Raw genomic sequence first — 26,826 nt, forward strand, 5'->3', positions numbered from 1 at the left:
CAGAATCCTCCACCGTAAGACAAAGCCAGGGAGAGATCCTAGCTCCTCGTGAAAGTCACATTGCTAACAAATGGAGATGGAGACCTCTGTCTCTAGGCCATACTAGTCTTTTGACCATTAAGGTACCACAATACTTAGCAGTAGCACAAGTACTTGATTTCAGTTTTTCTATTGTATAACATAGAAATTGGATCTTCCCTCAATACCAGATCCATTCTGCCACAGAAAAAGATTTAAAATGTCACCCAGTGCCAGAAACTGATTTAAAACAATAACCTGTTCACACTTCTGTTTCAAAGGACTTTAGAATAGTTCTGCTCACTGCAATGAAAAATACCAACTGTGCAAACTGACCTGTGCTGCAGGAAGCAAACTGAAATCTGCCTCCACTCAAATTGCTTGTTACCACTACAGTCTGATTTCTGTAAGTACTGTTAATCAAAGCAGTTTTCAGAGCACTGAAAAGCCCCTGAATTATGCATCTTCTGCCTTGATTTTGTGACTGTATTTTTCTGTTCACAAAATATTTTGTTTCTTCCCGTCAGCTTCCTCTAAAATGCCTGTTTCAAAAACAAGCTCCACCAGTAATAGCCAGCAAAGCAAAAGAAAAACTAAAAAGAACCAAAACCAAAGTAAAAAAAAAACCACAAAAAAAACAAAACCCAAACTCAAGAGAGGCTAAGTATTTCAAAAGGGTGAAAAAGCAGAGGCATTATCACAATATTGATTTCCTGTGGTATTCTTCAGTTTCTTAAAAATGTCTACATGAATAAAAAGTTCAGAGTGCTTAATGCTTTTGTATCCTATCATTAAATCTGCCCAGGGATCTTCTGATTGTCCCACCAGGGGAGGAACCACCAGCCATGCAGCCTTGAGATTTGAATTCTGTGTAGTACCAGCAGTTGCTGAGTGTCGGGAGGGTAGGAGCAATGAAGGATCATCCAGCAGCAAGAGAACCTTCAGGACAGGAACAGTAGAAGAAAATGCAGTGAAAGGGATAGAAAAATGGTTGGAAAATGTGGAAAGGGAAAGAGATAAGAACAAGGCTCTTCTTTCTGTAGTTGTTTGTCTTCTAGGTTTCCTGGGCATTCCATTTTGCAAGGTCCAACTTTGGATTACCAGAGAAGCCAGAAGGTAACTATAGAGAGAACCCAGGCAATAAGCCACTGTACAGTCACAGACCCAATATGGAAAAACAACCGGCATCGCTTTGGCAGGAAAGCTCTCCATGGTGACTGCAGTAGAAGGGAGAGCTCAAAAATCATAGAATCATAGAATAGTTAGGATTGGAAAGGACCTTAAGATCATCAAGTTCCAACCTGCCTGCCATGGACAGGGACACCTCACACTAAAACCATGTCACCCAAGGCTCTGTCCAACCTGGCCTTGAACACTGCCAGGGATGGAGCATTCACAGCTCCCCTGGGCAACCCATTTCAGTGCCTCACCACCCCCACAGTGAAGAACTTCTTCCTTATATCTAATCTAAACTTCCCCTGTTTAAGTTTGAACCTGTAAATTAGGCCTACATAGTGAGAGAGCACAACACATGAGACAGCAAAATGTATAACAGATAACTGAAACTGGCCCAAACTACATTCACAGCCTTAAAATGGTGGTGCTGACCACTGTTGTCCCCTTCCCTCCTTCCCCATCTTGGAATTGTGGATCCCCTGTGAATAGAAGGAGAGCTGAATGAGCTGATCTCTGCAGAGGTATTAGCAAGAGCAAGTTTCTAAAGTCTATGTGGCAAGGTAAAGAGCAAAAAGCATGGTCAACCACCATATGTAGAAGGGGAGATATTGTATTATGCAACATTGATGGATGTTGTGTGGACACTTCCAAGAGGGATGTCCCACTTTCAAGACAACTGAACATTTTCCAGCCCCTAAACCAGTCTTGCTCTGCTAGCTGTAAAACTACCCTTGTGCTCTGGAGCTGGCTTCTTGCAAATCCTTCTCCAGCCCCTTCTAAGGGGCAAGAATAGGGGGGAAAAAATCCATCTCTGACACTTTAGAGGACGGTATCAAATTCTACATCTCCAGCATTATACTACTTAGAATATCAGGGATGATGAAAGACAGTGACAAAATGAACCAGAGGAAAATAAAATACCCAGACCCTCAGCTGACTATAGATTAAAGTTTCCTAGTCCAAGAGACACACTAAATCAGGGGATTGTCTCCCTGAGGAAGTGCCATAGTTTAACAGAGCTTGGCTGGACAAAAGCCACTAGATGTGTGAACAGGAACAAGCCTGATTCAACAAGATGGATTGCTCTGAACTCTATCACTCTTTTCCAGCCTCAATGTCCCATCCTAAGATTTCCCTTTGTTTTCTTTCATGCCCAGTCCTCGTCACTTCCTTAAGCCCAAGCTCAACAAAAGTTCCTCTTCTTAGTTGAATTTTACATCCCCAAGACTTCTCACACCCTTCCTCCCCCTTTCCCCCCCAAAGTATGCTATTCTTCACACAATATTCCATTCCATTTAAAGGAAACCTTAACCAGCCATTCACCACCAGAATTATTAAGGCATGTGGTCTTTGCTGAAGCAAAGAATAATTTTGTATTTTTAAATAAATGCAGCTTGCTTCCAGCCACAAACAGATTGCTTCTTAATTGAACTTGGAAGGTGAATTATATGGTGAATTAGGAAAAAAGAACAACTCTGTATTTAGTGAATTGTTCCCCTAAGAGGGAGCTGTGTGGGATTGAATTGCAAATGATGGCACCAAACCCTACAGCCAGGCCCCTCTCCTGCACCCAAGCTGCTGACCTCTGCCGTGCTGCAGTGTCATTTGCACAGACTGCTTTTCCAAGATGTGAGCACATTCTTTCCCAGAGATCAGTGCAAGCCTTGGTTTCTTATGCAAAGGAGATGTTTGAATAAACTAGTGTGACTAATGAAATCTACAACATCTTTGCATGTTTTGTCTCATTGTAGCTGCTGAAAAGGGAGAGCACTACACAAAGGCCAGATATGGGTGAGCAGATATATCACATATTTTCAAACATCACTAATCTCACTAGCACAGACAAGGAGCACTCCTACACTTCCCTCCCACAGGCGTCTTTTTGAATCATACATGAGAATTTTGAGAGATCCTGTTCTGATTCACTTGAGCGTTTAGACATTTCATATCCTTATGACAACTAGGTAAAGCACAAAGATTAAAGTGACTTGACAAATATTTAGTCCTCTGATTCCTCCCAAGAGAAAGCTAATGCAGGATCCTAGCAAAACAAAGATAAGTAACTGATGTGCCATAATCAATAAATAAGCAATCCAGGAAATACACTTTGCATCTGGAAGCAGTTACACAAAGGTTTCAGGCGATGTGCAGCTCCTTTTGCCCTCTTAACATGTTCCTGAAGCTGTACCTCTCTGCTGGATTATGCTGCCACATCCATGAAATGCCCGTATATGTGTTTCAGCCTATTATCTTTAGAAACACTGAAGAGAATGGAGATTTTCAGTTTGACACAGTGCTCCATGGAAAACCAACAGGATAATAAAAAGTCAGGCTTGGCCTACTGCTTACAGTAACCCCTACTGAAATAAGCAAAACAGGGTTGACTTTTCTGTTTTTCAATATATATCCAGCAGTTGATAAGACCTCCAAGATCACTTTCATCCTCAGTACTTTGCTGGTGTGCCAGACCAGTCATCATCTTTCTCCAGCCTGGCTGTTCAAGCTTTGTCTGCTTCTCCCACAACCAGGCATGATACAGACTTTGTTAGATCATGCCTCCATGCAGAGAGCTGCACTAGAACTCTTAAGCTCTTTTAACTCCCACATTTTTGTGATTCAGTCCTTCCTAACGATTTTTCCTGCTTTACAGCTACAACCCCAGCAGGACACTTCTGGACTCCCTAACTAGATAACTCAGCTTCTGTGCATGACCTGGCAGGGAATACACAAGAGGTTCTCTGCCCAGGCCGGGAATATTTCATCTTCTACCTACAGCACACTTGTATAACAACTCGTTTTTCTGTTTCCCACAGACCAGCACTGCCAAGGGAGCTTGGCTCACTGAAATAAATGTCCAGTAGCTTAAATGCACCATAAATCTGATATAAATCCACCACACTTGTAACCCTGGCTGAAGAACAGGTGCCTAAATTGTTTGCAGGAACTAGAGGGGCAGCCTGAGGTGGTAAGAGTCCACCGAAGCAGAAAGCAGCAGGCTGCAGCATTGTTGGGAAGAAAGCAGTTTCTCTTGCTCTTCCAGAAGAGGAAAACAAAAATCTAATTTTGTCAAAAGAAGTCAAAGTTGTTCAACTGGAACCAAAACAAAAGACAATTTATGAAGAGAGAGAGAGAGCACACAAAGCATGCCATCAAAACTGTACTGCTTGCAGCTCCCTTGTACCACTAGCACAGAACAAAAAATGCATAACCTAGTGAAAGAGCAGGAAGCAGACTCCATTCAGTACCAATTCTTCCCACAAGACAGAGTGGGACTAGAAGAAGTAGTAATATGTCTTCTGCAAGATGCAGCTTAGGGTTGAAGGCATTTATTTCTGTGCTATATTCTCCCTTTTTTTCCAAAAACATAAGAGTCCCATTAAAATCAAAACATCCCACTTTCAGAGCAGTTCCAAGCATGGATAATTTTTCCTCTCCATACAAATGAAGACTCTCTCCATGTTCACTGGATCCCTGGTTGTCCACACAGGCGAAGAGCTCCATAGCTGGACACAGAAGGTAGCTACCACCACTAAGTTCATCACCTCTATTTAGGACAAAGGAGCGCTGAGGACTTTGCCAGGGTCTCTTATTTTTCTGTTAGCAGAGATACTGTGGCTGTACATTATCTGGTCTCAGGCGAATCAAACAACAGCAAGACTTTTTCTAGTGCGTTTTACTGTGGAGGAAAGGCCATTTCAGAGCTGTGACACAACCCAGGGGAAAAAATCATCATAAAATAAGTTTTAAAAATTAACAATTTCATCTCCCTTGCCTATGCCTCAGAACAACTCACTTTCATAGTCTCATTCAATACATAAGCTAGTCACATGCCACAGCTTAAACACTGGATTTCAAACAGAGGCTACAATGAAGCACCAACAAAACCAAGAAACGCAGGTAACATTGAACTGTCCACTGTGAGTCCAACAACTGAACTGTCACTGTTTAGAGCTTCAGTTCTGCTGAACTCTATCATAGCTTGACCAGCAGAGAAGCTTCTAGAAAAACAGGGTAAATCAAACGTGATGTTACATTCTGCTTTTTAACTTCCTCATTAACCAGTGGTCAAGAAGTTTTTAGCATAGAAAAAACACTTTATTGCACTGGATTTTCTAACCACGGAGAAAGCAATGATTTTATTAAAAGCAAGCTCTGCTGGGAAAACGCATTCAGAATATGGAACAGATGTTTCCCAGAGCTGGTGGAGAGTCTATAGCAAGAACCTTTCATAAACCCCTGGGCCCTAGAGATCTGAGCAAATGATTTGAGATAGATCCTTCAGCATTTCCTGTCAGTGGAATAGCCGAAGTTCCCTCAATTTACTTAAAGAAAAATAAATTAAAGAGGAGAAGAATTCTGAACCCCAAATTCCCTGCAGGAATCTGTTTTTCATATTCAGAGTAAGCTGACTAGCTGCAATAACTCAGGAGAGTCCCGGGGTCCAGAGGCTTGACAAGCAGATGTGTCATCTCCACATCAGCTCTGCAAATGCTTGTGCATAGCGAGGACACTGGTCTCCCAGGGAAGTTCATGAGAAGAGGAAGGTGAACACAGCTAAACAAACACAGGGCTGCCACAAACATCAGCTGCAAAGCATTTAATGCACCAAACCCTTTTGCTGGCCAGCCATGCTTGGCATGGCACAGCAGGCAGAGCAGAAGCATAGTGTAGGCAGCACCATACCCCAACACCCTGTGTTTTCCCAGGGCACTCCCTGCCACTCTGTAAATGGCAGCATCACTTTTATTCTGCTATGCATTCTTTTGAAAGAAGGCATTGCAGGAAATGGGACAACCTGACCCAAGCTCTCCACCAACCTTTCAACTGAGAATCAATGTTTAAGGGGAGCAATGCTATCTGGAGACAAGGGAGGACTGAGAATACTGGAAGAGGCCTTTTCCCACAGGCTGTAACAACCACCTCTGTCCCTCGGCGTGGAAAGACAGACAGATGAGAAAGAAAAGCGAGTAAAAAAAGTTACCTACAAGCTGTGTCATGTCACTGATTTCTTCCAGGAAGGAGTCCTACAAAGCACTGGCTTACAGTGCTTTTACTGCAGTAAGTGAAAATGAAAAGCTGAAGTGAGTACACAGGTACTTTGGCCTGTGCATGTCTCTGTATGGCCAGGTCCACACACACAGTGTGCAGCAGCACATAAAACCAATAATGTATAGCAACAAGTACCCCCCCCCCCCAGCCTATTGCACTTGATTTCTTGTCAACCTGAGATCAAAATCTAACAGGTGGCTGCCTCCCCACCGTATTCCTCTTGATTCACAATAATCCACCTTGTTCCCTGTCTCTCCTTTCAAAGGAGAGACAAACGAACTTGCAGGTGAGAAGGAATCTGTAAGAGTTGGCTTGGGTTCACCCATTACCGTTCTAACAGGCAGTATAAACCCTCCTGGTCCTCCTCCGCTAACACCCCTTTCCCTCTGACCTACACAGTCTAATTGCTTCAGCCTCAGCCTACCCTGGGCCCCTTTTGGGCACAGCCATGACAGGCTCCCTACATTGCCTTGCAGCACCCCCATGCCCCATTCCAGCTGTGGGCTCCCAGTCAGATCCCAGGGCTCTCCACAGCTTGGCCAGACCACTCTTCCCACTCAGCCTTCCTAATCCTTCTGTTTTCCCCTACCTTGTTTATACTGGATAAAAAATAACTCAAAATGAAAAACACTACACTGGAAGCTCAATTATGTTTGAATGCAATTAAAACTCCGTCCATACAGAGTATGTGGTGCCAGTACAGAGACTTTTCTTCCAGCTTGCTTTCTGCCTGGATATTCAGACCCTTACAATCCTGGAGCTTCTTGGAGAGTTTTTGGTGCTGCCTTGGCCCCCAGGAACATGTACCATCTTTAACAGGCAGTTGAGCAACCTAAGAAGATATAGCCAAGACACCCCATTTCCTTGGTTACCTACCAGCTCCACCACAGTTCACTTCAAATGAACTGCCAACAGCAGAGAAACTGAGGCATGAACCAGCACTGAGGCAGAAGGACAAGTGGAGCTTGGAAAGCTTTGAGAGCACAAGCCAAACATGGCTACTACTGGGAGGCCTTAGGCCACATCCAGCACTAAGGTCCGGGCTCCTTGTGGAAACAGATGCCCAAATCATATGCAGTCATTAAAGAAGCCATGGGGGAGCAGTGGGGAATAGTGGCAGAGGAGCTTTCCTCACTGCAGCAAGCTGCCCACTGAGAGCTGCTGGCAGAGAAGCTGCCCCATCCATCCCAGGAACAGCTGCAGTTTGGTGGGGGAGTCAGGTCTCAAACCCACTCTGCCGCTGACTCCAGGATTCAGCAGCACCATCAACTGTAAAAAGAGTGGCTAATCCCCTCCCCAGCACAGCCTTATGCATTGCACACTATCTTCTGCGCTCTAGGAAGTGAAACAGCAAGATAATCTGAATATTTTCTTCTGCCTCTGATCTTTGCCCCGCAGAAACTTGTTACCCATTCCCCAGGGCTGTCCAAGTCACCATCTGGCCTCAAAACTACAGCGGTAAACACAGTCCAGCAATTCAACCTAAAACTAATTTGCTTTCTTTTCCCACTTGACAGCTGAATAAATACTTTGTCCTTGCCATTTGAAAAGGGGAGCTGCAGCGAAGGGGGTTTTGTCCACTGCAGCTACAAGCACCAGCCTTCTTTCCAAATTAGGCCTTAACAAGTAGCTCGAAGTGAACACATTTATTCCACAAACGTAACCCCTTTCTGTTCGCAATCAAACACGAGCAGTTTACAACTTCTAATTTATTTGTTGTTTGCTATTATCCATCAAGCCATTTTGGCTGCTGATTGTTTCTTGGACCTGCCAGCTATTTCCCTGAACAGGGTAAGCAACTTCTATTTTGTGGGCACAGCAACATCCCTGCTTGAAAGGAGAGAGCCAGAGGGTCAAGGCACCCAAGCCATCCCTGCAGAGTGACCATCCTGCTATGACTACTGTCAGACCTTGTTAGACCCTACCATTTCTGCCTCCAAATTCATTTGCTAAAACACAAGGCAGGGTACACAGGTCAGGCAAATTCAGTTCTTCGTTTGGGCAAGTGTTCCAAGAAATCAGGCATTTTCCCAGCTCTGAAACAAACGCATGATTTAGGCAATTCTGCAGTTACTGGCTAAGCACTGTCAAAGTTTACCATTAGGGTAATGGATTTAACATCCAATGTCATTTCCATATGGATAAACTGATCCCGTCAAGTACATTTGCCCATGTGTTCCCTGCATCACAGCTAATTAATATAAAGCTATTTAATAACCTCCACTTAAACACAAAAGACTATTCAGACTCTTCTGGCATCAGTAAAAGGAACAGCCTCCCAGTGTGTTACACCAGCTGTAGACAAGAGCGAAAGAAAATTTAATTAAGAGTGATCTAGAGCAAGACAGTCACAAACAAAAATCAGGCGTTACAAATGCTCTATATGGTGACTATCACATCTCCTTAAAGGGTTAATATTGCCATCTACCTCCAACTTCCAGGTGCTTGAGATGTGCCCTAAAGAGAACTTAGGGGATAGGGAAAGCAGTATGCTGGCAGCCAGTCAGGCGAAGCCAAGCAGGGAGCCGCAGAGATTCAGCATTGGCCATGCAGCAACATTGTGCCCAAGGCTGCAGCTATGCCCAAAGCTGATGGAGGCACCATGTTGAATAGGAAGGAGCTATAGAAACAGACTGTTTTGAAGCAGCTTCAAACATGGCATCATACATAATTTCTGCAGATGTCTCTTTGGGTACTTAAAGAAAGTTAATTGCTCGTTAACAAAATCCAAGCAGATTAATTTCTGATGTGCATCATTTGACAAGAGTGTTACAGTGTTTCTGCCTTCCTGGCTGATTTCTGAAGGAAGCATATGAATTGGACTCACAGGATAAACACAACCAAAGTTTCCACTCAGAATGAGTAAGTGGCAGAGTTTGAAATAGCTGGGGATTTTCCTTACAATGGAGAAAGCTTTACTGCTTGTGTGGATTAATTTGAGCAATATTGCAGAGCTCATAAAATCGCTGAAAGAAAAGCTATGTAAGGCTGCATGCGGACTGCACAACGTTTCTGCGCAGCAGAAATAAAACCACTTATTTTGACAGGTGGGAAGCCAGCATCCAGAAAACTTGATTTCAGGGAACAGTGCGTTTACAAAACAAATGTTGTGGTGCATGTGACCAGCTGCCATTGGGAACCTGGACAAGAAGAAAAAGTACATGCTACTCTGCGGGGAATGCAGGGCTATGTCATCCAGGCTGTGCTCTGACAAGGGCCAGGTGTTATCTTCACCTATTGGTTGGGACTCTCTTTACCCTGCCCTGCAAGACCTTTATCACAAGCAAAGGTGAAAGAAGAGACAGAATTTACTTGTGATGAGTGAAGCATTTCTCTGCCTGACACAAGCCAACTTTGGAACACCACAGCCCAGTACGTGAAGGAACACTGCAAGCCCCACTGGTCTCAACTGGTTTTTAAGCAATGTATTGTACTGGAAAGACCCTCATCCAAAGAAAATGGGAGCCTGCATACATTTTGGTGGAACAGGTGGAGTAAAATCTGTAGAACCTCTTATTGCTAGTCAGGCATATCACAAGCAGTACCTTACTGCCTACCGAGGCAGTGGACAGCCCTCCATTAACATCTGATGTTAACATTATCTAGCACTCAATGACCACTCCTGCATCATACTTCAAGGTCACATAGGGACTGTACAAAACTCAGTGAAAGTAGGAACAAAAACAACACTGAGAAGCAGATATAACAGTAGGACAGCACTTGTCAGCACATGAGACAGCTCTCCATGGGTATTTCCTAAGGGAGAAGTCTGATGGGACATATAAGGAAAAGAAAAAACTCCCTTTGGTGAACATAGGAAGGCAAAATTTGCCAAACGCACCAAAACCTCTCTGGGCAGTGGGCAAGGTGAAACTGCCTCCTGATGGAGGAGAATACAACCCTCTGGACAAGGGGGAAGGGGCTATTGGACAGCCCAAGGATGAGCAGGACTCTCTAAAGTAGAAGAGCTGAACATGCAACAGAGGAAATTGGATTAATCCCTTGCACATACAAGGGCAGGAGCAAAGAAATAAGCTGCTGCTCTGCATTTCTCTTGTGCCCCCACACTGAACAGCTGGGGGCATTCTTCCTTATTCGAAGCAAGCAATATGGAAAGGGCAAAACAGCCCAGCCAAAACCACAAAGCTGGCCTGTGCTGTGCTTTTGGAAGTGTGAGATGCGAAGCCCTCGAGAGCAGAATCCGTGCCTGTGAACTGAGCTGCAGCTCAGTGGATGGACCAGCATTATGTGCTTTGCAATCACACCAGGCACTGTCCATTGACACATCAATCCAGTGGCAAGCTTAGAACAAGAAGACATGCCTAACAAACCAACTTCCCTGCTCCTGACAGCCATGCTGTCCTGACGCAAGACCACTTTTCCAGCACTGCAAGGGAAATCTGTCCTCTTTGCACATATAGACATCCCACGTTTTGGCACATTTACTTGATCACCTTCTCTCCTTTCCTACTGTCAGGCACCAGACTGGCAGATTCTATTCCTGTAGTTAGCAAAATGGCATTGCTAAGGCCAGCAATAAGAGAAAAATACCTCTCAACATTTTCCAAAACGGATTCAAGTTGGCACTCAGGAATCAAAAAAAGAAAATTATCAACCTTAAAGATTAGCATTTGCTAGCAATGGGAATTAGAAGATCGATCAGCAGTAGTCAAGGGTCATGGGTTTTGTAGACAACTATCTTTATGCTGGAGAAAGTCAGGCAGGTCTGAGAAGCTTGCAATAGGATTGCAAGACTGGGCTGGAATGGCAAAAACACAGTATTTCCTTTTCTGCAAAGAGAGGATCACTGTCTTACTGCACAGAAATGTGGAACTGGGAAAGGGGGTAACTCAGAAAAACAAGTGTGAATAAGAGCACCCTCAGCCATAGAGGACTTACCCAGTTCTTCCATAGGAGAGCTCCTGCCTTGCCTTAGCAAACTACAGAACTGTAGGAAATCCATTTCATGGTTGTCTGCTCTGGGAAAAGTCCTGACTGAATGGCTTCAAAAGATAAACATTGTGGCTAGTCACAGGAAAATCATTTGGCACAGCTAAACAAACCTCAGCGTCAGGCCAAGCATCAGGCACTTGGCACCTACCTTTCCACAGAGGGGGCTGTGGCTCCCCTTCCTGTTAAGAGGCTGCATGGACTGAAAAGAGACATCCCCGGAGTGCACATCACATGTTGTGGAAAACTGAAACAAGGTATGCAAACAGATGGACAGAGCCCTCAGACAGGTCTCTTGGAACAGAGATATTCCTCTACCCACATAAGAGGAAGCAACCTTCACTAAAGATTTCCCAGTGGAAGCGCAGACCCCTGCAGAGAGTTCACAGATGTGGGTTATGTTACAGCACATACATAGTTATTTGCATTGTTCCTGGCCAATTACAACCAATACAACTCACATTCAGTTAGCACAACCCATGGATTTGCTGTAAGTCTAAATTAATGGAAGGTTAGGCCCTAGGAAGCCCTGAAACCACTAATGCTTAAGTCCACCCCTTCTACCCTTAGCCAAGTGCCACTACAGGAGAGCACCAGACATGAGTTAGAGGGAAAAAACAGCTCTGCACTTGGCATGCATGTGCCATGTCAGCTGAAATTTAACAGTCTCTCCTTCAAATCCGTAAATCACATCTTCTCTGGTATTTCAGATAGTTATGGTCTAAAATCCCTGGATTTTTCATTCTTCTAGAGGTGCGTTTTGCACTAACCTGAATTTCACTAGAAACACGTCAGTAGCATCAAAAAGGAAGTAATGTGCAGCACTATTAGTGGCCACAGCCCCTAGACTGTGCAACCTCTCACAAAGAGAAGCAGCAGAAGCCCCTCTTGAGACTGCTTCCAGCACCTTAGGGAGATGTCTTATTCTCCACCCTGAAGCTAAACAGTACAACTCTTAGCAGGAGAGCTGCACCCCAGCAACCTGTCCTGCAAGCAACTCCAGCTCACATGGGAGTCAACCAGAGGGCAGAGAAACATGTTTTAGGTCTGACAGCCCACCTCAGGTGAATTAGAAGTTGCTGTGTAACTTGAAAAGCACTGCAGTGATCCCCCCTGCACCATACAGTCTTTCATGTGTGCACTTACACAGGACCGCACGTTCTTCTGCTCCTTTTCAGATTCCTTCAAGGTTTGCCTCCATGCTCCAAAGCAGTTTATGCACACTGGACTGAAACCTGTGATTTCTGGGTTGCTACAAAAAAAAAGTTATGAGCCAGTCCTGAACCAGGAAAAGCTACCAGGGGCATTCCAAAGCAAGATAAACCAAAGCAGCCTGCTGCAGATGTGGGCCTCATGCAGATCTGGTGAAGCATCTGGCTGCCTGCATTTTCACAGTATGCTCAAAAGCAGCGGATCTACTGTGTGCCAACAAACCAACTCCCTGCTCTTATTAAGAGAAGGTTTAATGCAGAACTCCTGCCTAGCTTGTTTGCCAGAGAATAACACACAAATTTGATGTCAGAGCCTTCAGCCATTCACAGCAGCCGCTGTCTCCCCTCTGATTTCACTAGAAATCCTGGAATCAACTATACTCCCATCCCAGCTTCACTGTTATGTGAAGTGTTACTTTAGGTAGCAAAGATGCTCTGCAAATCCTCCCTCCCACTCATTTGTGATAGTGTGAAAGCCTCATGAAGGCCCTCAAGCCATAAGCTGAAAAAACCTCTCAGGATCAAAGGCAAAGAGAACCTGTTTTGACTGTTCTTGAAAAGCATTCTTGGCGGCAGTGAGATGCAGAGTCAGTGCCTCAGCAGCAAGTCCAGCACAGCATGGCACTGATGAGGGCAGCCAGACTCCCATGTGTCTTCTGGTCTGCTGGTGCCAAACCCAGAAAAGACAAACTTGCCTTTCTCACTCACAGAAGTGCCTTTCAGGACTAGAAACTGCCTCCACGATACAAAAATCAGGAAAAGGGGTAATATATCAGAAAAGTCCTCTTAATCCCTAAGATGCCTGAAAAGATTTAAATTAAACCCATTTGAATTAAATAGGCACATTCTTTCCACAGGCATAGCAAGAAAAGAAAAGGTCTTCTTCCTTTACAGCTAATGCTTCAGTAGAAAGCAATAAAGCAAATCACATTGAACCAGTGGACTCAATTGGGTCCAAAAGAGAGGTGACACTGGGCAGTTTCACAGCCTGTGGATCTTCTTGTTTCCTATTTTGAAGCCATCCGTGGGCTCTCAGCAGCAGAGAAATCCCTAAAGCTTCAATTCAGGTTTCTTTTAAGCTAAAATTGCATTGTAAAAGCAAGGATTTTCACTAAACTTAAAGAAAAAAATCTATGGGAAACTTTTTGAAACTGTGAGCTGTTTGAAAAAAATCTTTCATCAGAGTGATTAGGCATTGGTAAAGCTTGGGCTTGCTGAGGATAGCACTCACTGGCAGATCTCCAGGTACCATGTTCTTCTCATTATGTCTTGAACCATTGCCAAATCTCTACAGGGCCAAATCCTAAGTGTATCCACTTCAACACCACTGCATGAGAACAACAGATTTTCATAGTAAACATGACATCCGAACTTGATCCCACAGAAGCAGAGACAGGGAGGTAGCTAACTTCAATGTTTTAAATGCTTTTATTTTAACAATCACCCCTTACTGGTTGTAAATGCTATTTGGTCCATTCCTTAAAGCCCCAGATATCAGGAAAAAAAAACAGTAGCTCCAAAATCTGCTGAGAAGATGCTTGGAAACACTAAACTATGATGCATCCCACTCTCAAGCAAAGCAGGCTCACAGATTTTGAGGGTCTGAATAGCAACTATGGCATTTCTGCAAGCAGGAAATTAATGCAGAAAACAAGCCTGAAGCACATTCATGCTGTGAAACTAAACTCAGCATAGAAATTTGTGGCAGAATCCAGACTGTCCTCAGATCACATTCCCTGCCTGTCTCTCAAGGGCCTAGAGATGGGCACAGCCATCTTTCTAGACAAAGCCTAGAAGCAGGTAAAGAAGGGAAAAGCTTAAAATATCTGATAGTCTCAGTCCTCACCAGCAAAGGTAGAGCTTTTACTAAAGCATATCATCTTCAACTGGATCCAGTAAAGAACCATGTCCCCTGTCATCCATAAGCACATAAGAATCTCATTCTTCCTCCAGAGTCTGCCAGCTGCAGATGCTCCACACAAGCTAATAGGGTATATGTCTATAAACAGTCCAACAATGCAAAATGGCACAATTTTCACCCCTCCCTCCACCCAAACAGCATTTTCCAGGGACAAGGAAACAACACAGGAGAAGAAGAATGCCTGGCCTAATAGCATGCTCAGAACTGCAGCTACCAGATACGAAGAGCCTGTATGTCTGTATATACATATTAAGTACTTCCTCCACTATACAAATAATCCGATTAACAGCTTTAGGAAACTCTGAAATGTTATAATTCACGGGGTCCCATTCACAAAAGGTTTTAGGCTCTTTCTATACAGAGGTTGCATTCTTCCCATTGGAAATAAGAAAAGCAGAGAGCAGAAATTTATCCCAGGGAAGAATGGGTCCCAGTCCCTACCATGCTGAAGTAGACCACCCTTTTACAATTCACGTGAGTGTCAGGCAAGCCCTGTAAGAGAAGAATCAACCCTCCCTGCTCCTGCAGAGAGCCCCCTCACAGGGCAAGTGAGCACTGTGCATGCTCCACAGAAAGCATGGCAGTCACGGGGGCTGCCCCCTTGTCAGCTTGTGGTTCTAGGGGCTGAAAACCAGGAGGACAAATGAAACCAGAGATGAGGACAGGGCCAAGTGAGTGAAGTGACACCACCATTAACCTGATGCAAAGCATCGTATGATGTTCCAGCTTTGCCTCAGTAAAAGGTGCCAGGCAGAGACTAGTCTAACCACACAGCACGGATCTAAGAGACCAGTGCCTGCGTTATGTGATATAGATGTGGGCTACAAAACTCAGTCCATTTGCAGATGGTGGTCTGGCACCAGTGCCAACTGAAAGAAATGTGTTAGATATGACAACCGAAAAAGCTATCAGAGCAAAACAATACAGTCAAACACTGTCTGGCTTTGCTTCCCCAGTAGTCTCCTCACCTAACTTCAGGAACTGTCAACTAATATGGAAGAGATTAATGCTGCCTGACCCACATTCTTAGCCCTCATTTTCTGATTTACCTTTTGCTCTAAAGGCAACCTACTCTTAATTACCTATGACCTGAGAATGCACCACAGCCCAAAACATGATATGAATGGGTTAAGTGACATGACAATGTGGGATTACAGCATTTCCAGGGAGCAGTCCATAATCTGAAGAACTGAATACCTTTCCTCTGCCCAGAATTTCAGCATCAGCATGAGTTTAATCAGTTACATCAACATCAAAAGCATGCCTCTGTGTTGGATATGTCATCTTTCATCCCAACAGAAAGCTGGAGCACTGATCCTCAGAACAGGACCTACACAGTGCTTAGATGATCTGAAACCAAAGTTAGGCAGTCACAAGGATACAGATGCAGCCACAAGTCCTTACAAATTATACAACATTTATCGTATAATTTGCTGAGATGCTCAAGGGGCAGGTGAATACGATTTCAGTGATTTCTGCTTCTATCAAACCTTTCACCCTAATTGCTAACCTAAGAGTGTAAGAGCAGAGAGAGAAAATAAGTTTGTCCTGACCTGCTCTGTTTCCAGTCCCTCTGGTATCTCTCAGAGCTCAGGCTTCCAATAATTTCTCTTTTGCAGCATAAAGTGGAGGCAACAATAATGCAGCGAGCCCTCCAAACCCTCCAAACAAACTGAAAAGCATTTCAGGCTGTTAAAGGTGGAGTCCAGTCAGAGCTCCTGAGTCAAGAAACAGCTCTGGTCCTGCACAAGACTGAGTAGACATAAGAGCCATGTACAGGGGCAACATCTATTGGCTTTATAGGAAATAAAAACAACAGTTAGACTATTTCAAGTATAACATCACTTCAAGGGTAGTCTGTTACAAGACTGCAGTGGCTTTATTTAGATAGATGGCTGGAAAAAAAAGCATTATTCCATTAAGGTCATACATAGCAAGAAAGGGAGGAGGACAGTAAGAGTCAAAATTAATTCCAAACTGAGTGGCCCAACTTCAAACACATTTTCTTCCAAGTTCACAGAAAGGAAGTTCCTCACAGGAAAAGACACGTGCTGAAAATTTTAAAGTCTCCTCCCTCAAACAAGATAGGATTTGGATAGACCAAACTATGACTTGGATTTTGTTTAACAAAGCTCATACTTGGATGCCACCCCCAGTCACATAACTAAGCTCTGCCCTGGCTGTGGAAACAAGTGTCACAAGTGAGGGAGAAGTCCTTCCTCCCTAAGGACAAAACCAGGGGAAAGAAGGCACCATCCCAGGGCTGCCCTTACCTGAAGTGTGTCTTGCGTTGCCATCTGAGTGCTTTGTTAAGTCAACAGTTCTGTCTATTTGAAACAGCTTCAGATCATCTTCATCTAAAGCGATATCTCCCCAAAAGGCAGCTGGAGAGAAACAAACTGCAATTAGTTTATGTTTTATTTTGAAAGGAAAGTACAATTCCTCTGTGGCCTGTATCATACCAAAAAGGCAATTACTCCCCGGACCAGGAAAAGGTAGTATACAGGAGCTATTTAAAAGTACAGAGTGAACATCAGTGGAGACAGGTGACAGCATGTAAATGTAGCCACTGTGGAGATCCCCCAGAAGAAAATGATTAGTTGGGATTCTCATGTTACTCATTCTAGGTCTGACTCTCAACCAGGCACTGAGGTGGTGGTGGTATTCACTCTTCATTCAAGCCTACAAAAAGCACAATCAGTGGCATTTCCCTAGGTAGCTCCTAGTGTGAAGGAGCTAGCTAAGTTGTGGCACAGATCCTGACTGAGACGTTGCATCAGTACCATCCCCAGGCTAATAATTTGCACAAGACAGGAGGACAGTGGTGAAGCACTGAAGCTCAGCAGCTTGTATCTAAAGGCTACAGTTGTCAGCCTGCAGGACCTCATACAAGTGGTTACCGCTCACACGCACTGCACTGGTCTGAATCCAAGCTGAGAGCCAGCCTATTATTTCCACTTTGGTGGAGGAACGCGAGTTAACTTGTGGATCAGTTACCCAGATTTAAGTTTGCAGAGTATTTAATTTTGTAAAAATCTTTTGAGTTTCAGGCAGAAGCCATGACAACAAGGTACACAAACTGATAACTCGACATTCATAGCTCAGAGAGACTGGAAATCATCTGAGTGGACAAAATTATACCCCTGAAGTATTCTAACCAAGCTGACACTGCACAGTATATAGTTACCATGTGGGGAATCTGAACAAAATAAACACAGGCAACGAGGCAGGTGACCAAGATCTTTCAGAGGTAACAAACAGGTTACAAACAGAACTGCTCAAACTCACACAAGAAGCCTGCTTAGGCTGATCAAAAATAAGAAGAAACAGAGCAAATTAGTGGTACAGTTCAAGAGAGCTCAGTAAGTCATACAAGGAGCAACACTGATTCACTGTCTGCAACAGTGACCAGATTTGATGGAATCCTTTTCTTCTTCTCTTGTTAAGTCAACAGCATCTACATTGCTTGGGGAGGTTAGGGAGTGGAAACATCTCATTTCTACAGAACATACTTTGATCAGCATCACTGATCATCTCACTTTTACTACCAAGACCAAATGAAATATGGACCTTTGTCTGACTATCAGAAGCCTGCAATCAGATCTGTACCAACTGAATGCTAAAGGTTAACTCAGAGTTTTTTCTGATACAACATGGCACTACTTCTGTTGCAGCACTTGTCTCCTCAATTCTGCATCTCAGTCAGCAAAATAGCATTTGCCACTGTCTGGGACATGGGAAAAGCAAGAAGTCTTTGCCTGCTACTGGGCATATCCCAGCTGCCATACACTGCCCCAGCCAAGAGCTGCTACAAGCAGCAGAACCCTGGCATGAGCAGAGCGCGACTCAGCTGTTTCCCCCTTTCACTGGGGCAAAGCTGTCTCCCTGTGGTTATTTGGCCACCGCAGAGGGATGGAAGGAAGCCTCAAAGGAGGCTGGCTCTGGCTTTGTGTCTGCATCTCCTTAACAGTGCTACCAAAACCCTGAGTAGAGAACTATGGCAACAACTCCCGAAGATGACACAGTTAGTTCAGACAAACCTAGCCACAGACTGACATCAATTATAACTAGGAAACTTCTGTTTGCTACACAAACACAGAACTCAGGCTCTCCCCTACTTCTTAGCAATTCAAACCAACCCCTCACACAGAAGAGAGGAGAGTCTAAAATATTGTTAGATCCCCACCAGCTAACAAGCCTATCAACATGGCCAAAACATCCCAAGCTGATTTGGAATGTCCAAGGATAAAAACCAGAAACATAGGCTCCTGTGACTGCAATTTGAAGACAAGACATTTTATCTGTCCAGAGAAATTACTTGCTCAGGACAATGTAGCAGCCAAGGGGCAGAGATGCAAACAGCATCTCATGCCATCTGATCCCCTCCGCAGCCGCATTTGGTAAGTCATTACTATACTGGCCAACTGAATGTGCAGTCCCTACCCTCCTGCCAAACCCACTGTCTCATTTCACTCCAAACACTAATTACCACCACCTTGGGCTATCAGCAACTCTTTTCCATTAGTACCACACAGATTGTTTCTCAGGGTAAGGTAGCCCATGCCAAAGCACAGCTTTCAGGGAAAACCTGCAGCATGGATTTACATCAACAAACTTCTTACATTTTCCTTCCCAATGGAAGGCAACAGCTTTCTCCCAGCCCTAGCAAAGGAATCTCTTTCTGTTACAAAGCCATACATCATCCTGAAAGATGGCTCACTACAAAAGGTGAATTTCCCTAGCATTTATTTCCAGCTCTCTGCAGTCCCAGCATGCTCCAGGGGAACCATGATTTATCACAGTCCCCAACCAGCTGAACAACTTTCCTCACTGGAAGTCGCGGCTGAGAATGCTGCACTACAACTTCTCCTGTGCTGTCAAAGGCTCCTTCCTAAAGGCAAACAAGCCTGAAAGATGCTTGCTTCCACCCCAAGGGAGCTGTCTCACAGGAAAGCCCAAGTACTTTATTTTAGAGGGTCACAAGTTCAGAGGCTGCTGGCAAATGAAGCATCTCAAAGCATCCCTTCTGATTTCCTTTACCAGGTTCTCCTTTCTAATTTAATGTGGGAGGATTTCCAAAAAAAAGAAAACAAAAACAAACAAAAAACATTAAAATCTCCAAACAGCAGGCTAACAAACTTGGAAACCAGTATTTTCTTGGCAGAGAGCTCTGCAATGTACAGCCAGGTGCAAACTCTTTACACTCAGTGCAACAGCGTGCCAGCTTTTCTTTAACAAGATGCATTAATCGCTCTCGATAGAAAGAACAGAGTAGCTCTTACTGAGGTGGATGGAGCCAATGTGAGTTTGCTTCTACCCTGGGCTAGTTACCTGCACCAACCACCCCAAATGTTTAACCTCACCACCTCCAGCACATGCAGCCGGACAGCAGTTTTCTGTTGGGGCAAAGGGGAAGGACAACTATGTTTAACACACAAGTCCAGCACTCAAATGAAAAAAGCAGCCTGGCAAGCTGTCTCCATTTTCAGCACATTTCTCCCCCAGGAAAACAGTCCACATGCTGGTGTCCACATTGCATGCTGAGCACAGAGGTACCTGGAAGGTATGGCAGGTGGCACTGGGGAAGAAGAACATCTCTTCCAACAGGTTGAACAGTTTCTCCAGGTGCTTCACACACAACCACAGAGTCCAAGCCCAGCAATGCCTTCTCAGTTCACATTTTCCACAGTAACCCTGGGGGGTTCTCTGTCAGCCTCCCACTCCAAAGCAATGTGACAGCCCAAGGTGTCTTCTTTCTAAAATCTCCATCACTCTTCCCTACAAATAATCTCCAAACTCCTTTTCTCTCAACACCCCCAAGCAATTTCCCTCTCCTATTCCCTGCTTGTGTTTTCTTCTTTCTCTAGTTCTGAGTAGCACAATATGATTTCATCATTTCAGGGGAGAAAAATAACTTTGCTGACTCTTATAATAACTCAGTACAGAAGGGTTCACAATAGTTTTAAATACCCTTTTCCTGTTGAAAGTGTGTTTTGTCCATGCCTTTTCAGAAAATTCTTGTTGCTCTGTTTTTATTTCCCAAAGACAACAAGCAGGAGGAAAAAAATCATGAAGAAAAGCTTCTGGCATTCAGCCAGAAAGCTGAATAACATTGTTCCTAAAAATACATCTCAAAATCAAATCCAATATTGTGATTTGCTAAAAACAAGCTGATCTCTGACACTGCAAGACAAATACCTGGGGATGGGTGTCCTCCACCCTCACAGCAGTCAGCTCTAAGTTTATCCGAGTACACGAGTTTATACAAGTTATACTCCCCTTGGCAGAAGAATATAACTCCATGCTTGAGAAGCATCACCAAACGTCTGTGTCTGAGCTAACTGATCTCTAGCCACCAAGCTGGAACAGAACTTCCACCTGCCACAACCCCTTACTAGGAAGCCCCCATTCCTGCACCAGAGCATCAGTATAGGCCATAGATATACCCTGATGATAGGGATCAGCAAAGCAGTCACCCTCTGGAAGTTATAGAAGACCACTGCAATTTTCCCTCTAGCACCAATGAGGACAGCTGTGACAGAGATTCACAGAAAAAGAGGCCTTGGAAACAGGAATACCCTGCTTGCCAGGAGAGGTCCCTCCATCCCACCCAACCTCAGACACAGACTCTTTCACCAGCTGAAGCGTTTATTAAGAAATGGCAGGTTTTAGATGCTGAATGCTGAACCTAGATTGAGGACTGTGTCTTCTAACTTTACCCAAAGGAGCTCTCTTTCTGTAGGGCTGGAGCTACAAAGTGTATGTCACCAGCTCGACGGTCTCATGTGAACTTGCAGCCATCTGGCACAGCTCACACTGACAGACTTCGTTTCAGTTCTTCCAGCATAGTTTTAACACAGTTTTGCTGGAAGGACTTCACTCTTGCTCAGCAGGTTTCCCACAGTGCAGCACAGCAATGAGCATGGAAACCAAATAGCAGTGTGAATCCAAGTAAATGCCACAGGCTTGTTTCATCAATGCTCACAACTTAGTTTTCACTAGTGTTCACAACCTCTGCGTGTAGATGCTAGCTGGGCTCCAAAGCAGGGATACCTCAAGACTACTTATGCCAGCCCAAAATATCCAAGGAAGAAGCATTTGCAACAGTTAACCTTGGCACCTCCAATTCTGTAAGCATCAACAGATGCCACTTTCAGGCAACCCAGGGGGCCTGCCTGTATCTGCGTGACACAGACTCAGCTGTGTCACCCAGCTGATGAGCTACACTGGTTGCTTATGGCTTACAGTGCAGCTGAAGGATGTACTCTGACCCTACCCATCAGATCAATCACATGTGTATTTGTAAGGGACAATGTCCATGCCCACTCATATCTTTGCTCTCCACCATCTGCATTACTGAAAGATCTTAGGGCACCAGCTCCTCTTGCTCTAGAGTTGGTATCACATCCAAATGACATAAGGGAAAAACCAATGTCCCGCCTCAGCAGCATGAGCAGCCGGAATATGCAGTGCTGGGCATATGCAGACACAGGTAGGCAACGATGAGTGCCACCTCCTGGCAAACAACAATATGACTATTCATACGCTGGCAAAAACGAGCAGGTTATTTTTGAGCATTTGCTGATGCTACCTAACCTGACAGGCTTGAGCACTGGGAAATGTAAATTTTCAGGGCTGGCCACGCTTTCATTAGAGCTAACATTCTGCGGTCTAACAATAAATAAATAAATCAACAGATCAAAGTGCATTCCCAGCACCTCCATATTTCATTTTTCTTCACATGAAGACAGGTCTGCTGCTGTTGCTGAACCGCCTGCTGGCACAGGAGCCAACAGAACAATATTCTGAACTATGCTAAGAGAGATTTATACCTTGAAGAAAAAACGCATTCCTTTGCGCTAAGTAACAACTGTGTCAGAGGGGAGAGAAAACCTCAAAACAAGGCAGAACCCAGTGAAAGAAGAGAAAGAAAATATTCCAAACCAACACTTTAGAAATAGGGGCCAGATCCTGAGCATTGACCCCTCAAGCCAAAGGGGGATGGGAAACGAGCAGCAGTAATGAATAAAAGAAAAGCATTAAGACCACCACATTCAGTCATTATGTTTTCCTTTGGATCAGTTTCTTTCTCCTCGATAGGAATGATCAGAAGTTTTCTACTGCCTAGCTCTAGGGATGAACTGGCTCGAAGGCTCTGCCGCTAAACCCCTCCACACAGCAAGAGCGTCTGGAGCCAGAGCTGGTGTCTGGCATCAGCAGGGTTTCCTGGCAATGGGAACTCAACAATTCAATTTTCAGTGGGCAGGAGTCCCCCTGCTCAGGAAGCACATTTCACTTCAGAAACAAGTCTCAGTTTGTGGAGGAATGTCTGTGAAGATGGTCCACTTCTAAACACAACAGATATTTCTAAACCATCAAAACCTGCTGGAATCAGTCTGTATCCCTGTTCAGGCTTCTGCAGAAACCAGAATTGCCTAAATTATCCTGTGTAGTGCTCCCACCTCTAGCACCTCTTGGGAAGCTACCTGCAGGAGACCAAATTAGGCCAGAAATTCTGATTTATGTTCAATGAATTTCCTTTCCTGGAAGGTGAGGATGCAGGAACAGATACATTCTTTGGGCTTGAGCTTGTCTAAAGCTGCAATCATGCATGCGAACCTACACAATGGCCACCTTTAAGGAACGATAGATGTTCTCCCTTTGCTGAATGCCATGTTATTTGAAACAAGATCTGAACAATTCCATAGCATGGATTACAGTGCCTGCCATAAATAGGAGAAAGAACTTCTAATGTTAATATTCACTACTGCTGCTGGTTTCTTCTTCACTCAAGGTCTTCATCTTTTCTGCATTGATGTAAGAGTCACTGCAGTCCAGTGACCTATGAATCCACTCCTGGTACGATGAGCAATGCAGAAGGGCACATACGAGCACACAGAACTGGAAATCCATGCCACAAGCAGCAAAGCAGCTCCCTCTATGGACCCTTAAATGGTTAAACACCTGCCTCTCCATAAGAAAGCACTGCAGGGGGATGTCTGCTGCCCAATACTTCAGACCACCTCACATCTTACACCTTAAACTTAGGGTTTAGAATGCTACTCCCCTGTAATGTGGTGTGCAAAACCCAAGGGACTGGCTTACCCCCTCCTGTTTCCATGCAAAGTAAATTGAGCTATGTGAGCTTCATGACATTTTTGTTCTCTCTGCTTTCTGCTCTAAGTTGACAGTGCATGTCCCATGGCAATGCCAATACCACACAGCGCTTTGGCTGTGCATCGCTGACTTGCTCTCTGTTGAAGCTGTTCACTGTGCAGAGCACCTCTTGGCTACATTTTACATGTAGACAGGAAACAGACTTTAGGAAGAGGCTATCAGGGACACACAGATGTAGTTTGATCTCTACTCCCCAACATTGACATGCACAGAGCCAACCCACAGGCAGTTAAATTCACTTGGAGACCTCACTCCTACACAAGAGAAACCAAGCTCTGTAACTCTTGTTATCCTTCTGCCCAGGCAGCCCTGGCACCCTTCTGATGCCTGAGGGTCACAGGAACCTTTCCCAGCTCCTGTACAACTCCACCATGGCCACAGATGCTCCATCCTGCTGAGAAGGAGGGCTTAATTTCAGCACGTTCTTTTCCCACAAGCCAGGAAGGGCTTTTCAATCCAGCTTGTTCCCAAGTGCAGGCAGCATGCCCTCACCTCATGCCACCACTTCAAAGTTAGATTCTTCCTCTGCAATTTCACCAGCTCAGCATTACTTCCCTCTACCCTGGTGTATAGCTCTCAACTGGATACCACCCCATCCCACCCTCACTTGGACAACTCTCCATTTGCTATTGCTTAATGTTTAAGGAAGCAGTCTCCACGTAAGATAGCCCAGGAAAAACCTCACATTTTACTCCACTGAGGTAGTGGACTAGGAAGCAACAGTCTCTCTGCAGAGCATCCAGGGATGATGAGAAAGCACACATTTTCTGTGTTTAGCTACACACATCCGTAAGCTGAGCAACTGACACCTTCCTAGCCTGTTTAAAAGAGTGCCAAGGAATTGCTTTTAAATAGGGCTAGTGTTCATAAGTCTGTTTGCTCTCCAAGTTACACACAGTTCAGAGCCATGTAGAAGAAAAGGCAACAGTGACTCAGAACAGACCTGCTATCTTCCCTTTAACCCAACAGCCTAGCAAGATACCCTTGCTAAAAACAAAACAAAAACCAAACCCTTGATTTGCCAGCTTCATCTAATTTAAACAATCCAACCACTGTTTCTTCCATCCTAGCAGGTTTAAGAAGTACCAAACCCAGCATAAACTGTGACACTTTCTCCTCTTCTTGGTCCAATCAATTACAATTGATTTTTAGGAACATCTAGTGCTGGCTTTTCATCAAGAGATTGTTACACATACACATATTTTTTAAACAAAGAACTTATTTACCACAGCCAAGAGTGTCCTGGTTTCAGCTGGGATAGAGTTAATTTTCTTCCTAGTACCTGGCAAAGTACTGTGTTTTGGATTTAGTATAAGCATGCTGATAACACACTGATCTTTTAGTTGTTGCTAAAGTAATGCTTACTCTAAGTTGAGGACATTTCAATGTCCCATGTTCTGCCAGTGAGGAGGTGCAGAAGAAGCTGGCAGGGAGCAAAGCAAGGACAGCAGACCCAAACTAGCCAAAAGGATATTTCATACCACAGCACATCATGCTCAGTGTGTAAACTGGAGGGACTTCATAGAACCATAGAATGGTTAGGGTTGGAAGGGACCTTAAAGATCACTTAGTTCCAGCCCCTCTGCCATGGGCAGGGACACCTTCCACTAGCCCTGGTTGCTCAAAGCCCCATCCAACCTGGCCTTGAATTCTGCCAGGAATGCGGCAGTGAGAATTGGCCAGGAGGGACCAATTGCTACTTGGGGACAGGCTTGGCATTAGTCAGAGGGTGGTGAGCAACTGTATGGTGTATCACTTGGTTTTTTATTGGGTTTTATTCCTTTCTCTCTTTTCCTCTTCATTAAAATTATTATTACTGTATTTTAATTTATTTCAGTTATTAAACTGTGCTTATCTCAACCTACAGATTTTACCTTTTCCTGATTCTTGTTCCCATCCCAGCAGAGGGTGAATGAGCAACCCCAGTTGCCAGCTGGGTTTAAAACACAGCAAGTGCTGTCTGCCATCACAGCAATAATGCACAACAAACACAAGTCAGGTATGGCCATGGTGTTTATATTGCCAATAAAGACTGGAGATGATGCATCCAATAAATCCAAAGCTTCATCCTGCTTTACATTTCCCAACCCTGCAGTAGTGAGCATGTTTAGTAATTTATTATCAAAATCAACAGAGGAAACAAGCTTCCAGGACTGGCAGACCTTGGACCACTGGGCAGACAGCAGAGCTTTCCCCTTATAACAGCATAGCATGTAGACATTCCCTTTTGCACAATAAAGGGTTTAAACACCTTTAGAGAGGACTGTCACAGCTCCTTTTCAGAAGGACAAGAGCAGAAAGCTTCATATTCAGCCAGATTTAAGTGAAGCTCTGGCATCAAACCAAGGAATGATCTTCAAGAGAAAATCTGGGAGAAAATGCTCTAGTCATAGGTAGAACCTGGTAGGTTGAGCTGCATCTCAGCTTACAGGAGCTGGCTTCTGAAACTTCATCACAAAGGCAAAGCCCTGATGTCTCCAAAGACTGCCCCAGAGAGAGAAAGTAATTCACAAGAGCCCCCCAAAACAGCTGGTGCAAGCAGGAAAAGCCTCTCTGAAAGATAGCACTGATCAGGTGTATCTTTTCATGAAAAGTACAGAAGGAACACAGATGGCATCTGGATCATGACCCAGTGAAATGGGAGACACATACAATTCTCTCCCTGTTTGACAGTTAGCAAGTGGTCCACACAAGCTGTGCCTCCTATAGCTTTTGTCACACCCCGCTCAAATTTGACTAAGTAAAGGCAGCAGAGATGAGAGACCCAGCCACTGGCTATCTCTATGCCCTGCCAACACATTCATCTTGCAATATGTATGTACCTTGCAGTGCAGACACCTCTCAACCTCAGAAGAGGGAATCAGGAAACAAAACCAGAAGCAGATAAAAACATATTGTAGTCTGAATTTAAATGACAGGCCCAACAGATAGCACAGTGGAACTGCTTGACATAGGCAGCACCTTCTCTAAGTGCCTATGAAGTGATCCTTCTTAGTTCAACCTGCAAGGCTGCAACACTGGCTTGGAAATCCAGCAGTGCTTCAGCTGCCCTTTAAGAGCAGGAGATGGCAAGGTTCTGGGTAATGAAATCCAAGAATGCCTTTGTCAATTAATTATGGAGAAAGCTGTACCATGCAAACCCCATCACACACCCTCCATCATTTCCGCTGCTCAATATAACTTTAATTAATCTTTCCTTTGGCAATTTGAAGGAAGGGTGAGCACGCTGCAAACACCTACTGAGTATTAAATTGATTTCCTGTTTTATAGTCCTCTTTCCCTCCCTATTGGCCCAGCAATGATTTGTAGCCCGTCACTTGGAGG

The 26,826-nt window shown here is 44.4% G+C and overlaps 1 protein-coding gene across 6 annotated transcripts in view; it reads right to left on the reverse strand.

Moving 5' to 3' along the window:
* TLL2 (tolloid like 2) overlaps positions 1 to 26,826 on the reverse strand; it is a 508,271-nt gene that overhangs the window by 456,961 nt on the left and 24,484 nt on the right. For 5 of the 6 annotated variants that reach the window (XR_009726296.1, XM_061358697.1, XM_061358698.1 and 2 more), the window contains exon 2: positions 16,599 to 16,709. The exons of the other annotated variant lie outside the window; for it this stretch is intronic. Coding sequence is in view for 4 of the 5 variants with exons in the window: in XM_061358697.1 (XP_061214681.1) it covers positions 16,599 to 16,709 (111 nt within the window). In the remaining variant the exon portion in view is untranslated. The remainder of the gene's footprint in view (positions 1 to 16,598; positions 16,710 to 26,826) is intronic. 6 annotated transcript variants of the gene reach the window in all.

Source organism: Neopsephotus bourkii, unplaced genomic scaffold, assembly GCF_033783945.1.
Source record: "Neopsephotus bourkii isolate Nb327-2 ecotype Australia unplaced genomic scaffold, CSIRO-AGI_Nbou_v1 NB_951, whole genome shotgun sequence".
Taxonomy (NCBI): Eukaryota; Metazoa; Chordata; class Aves; order Psittaciformes; family Psittacidae; genus Neopsephotus; species Neopsephotus bourkii.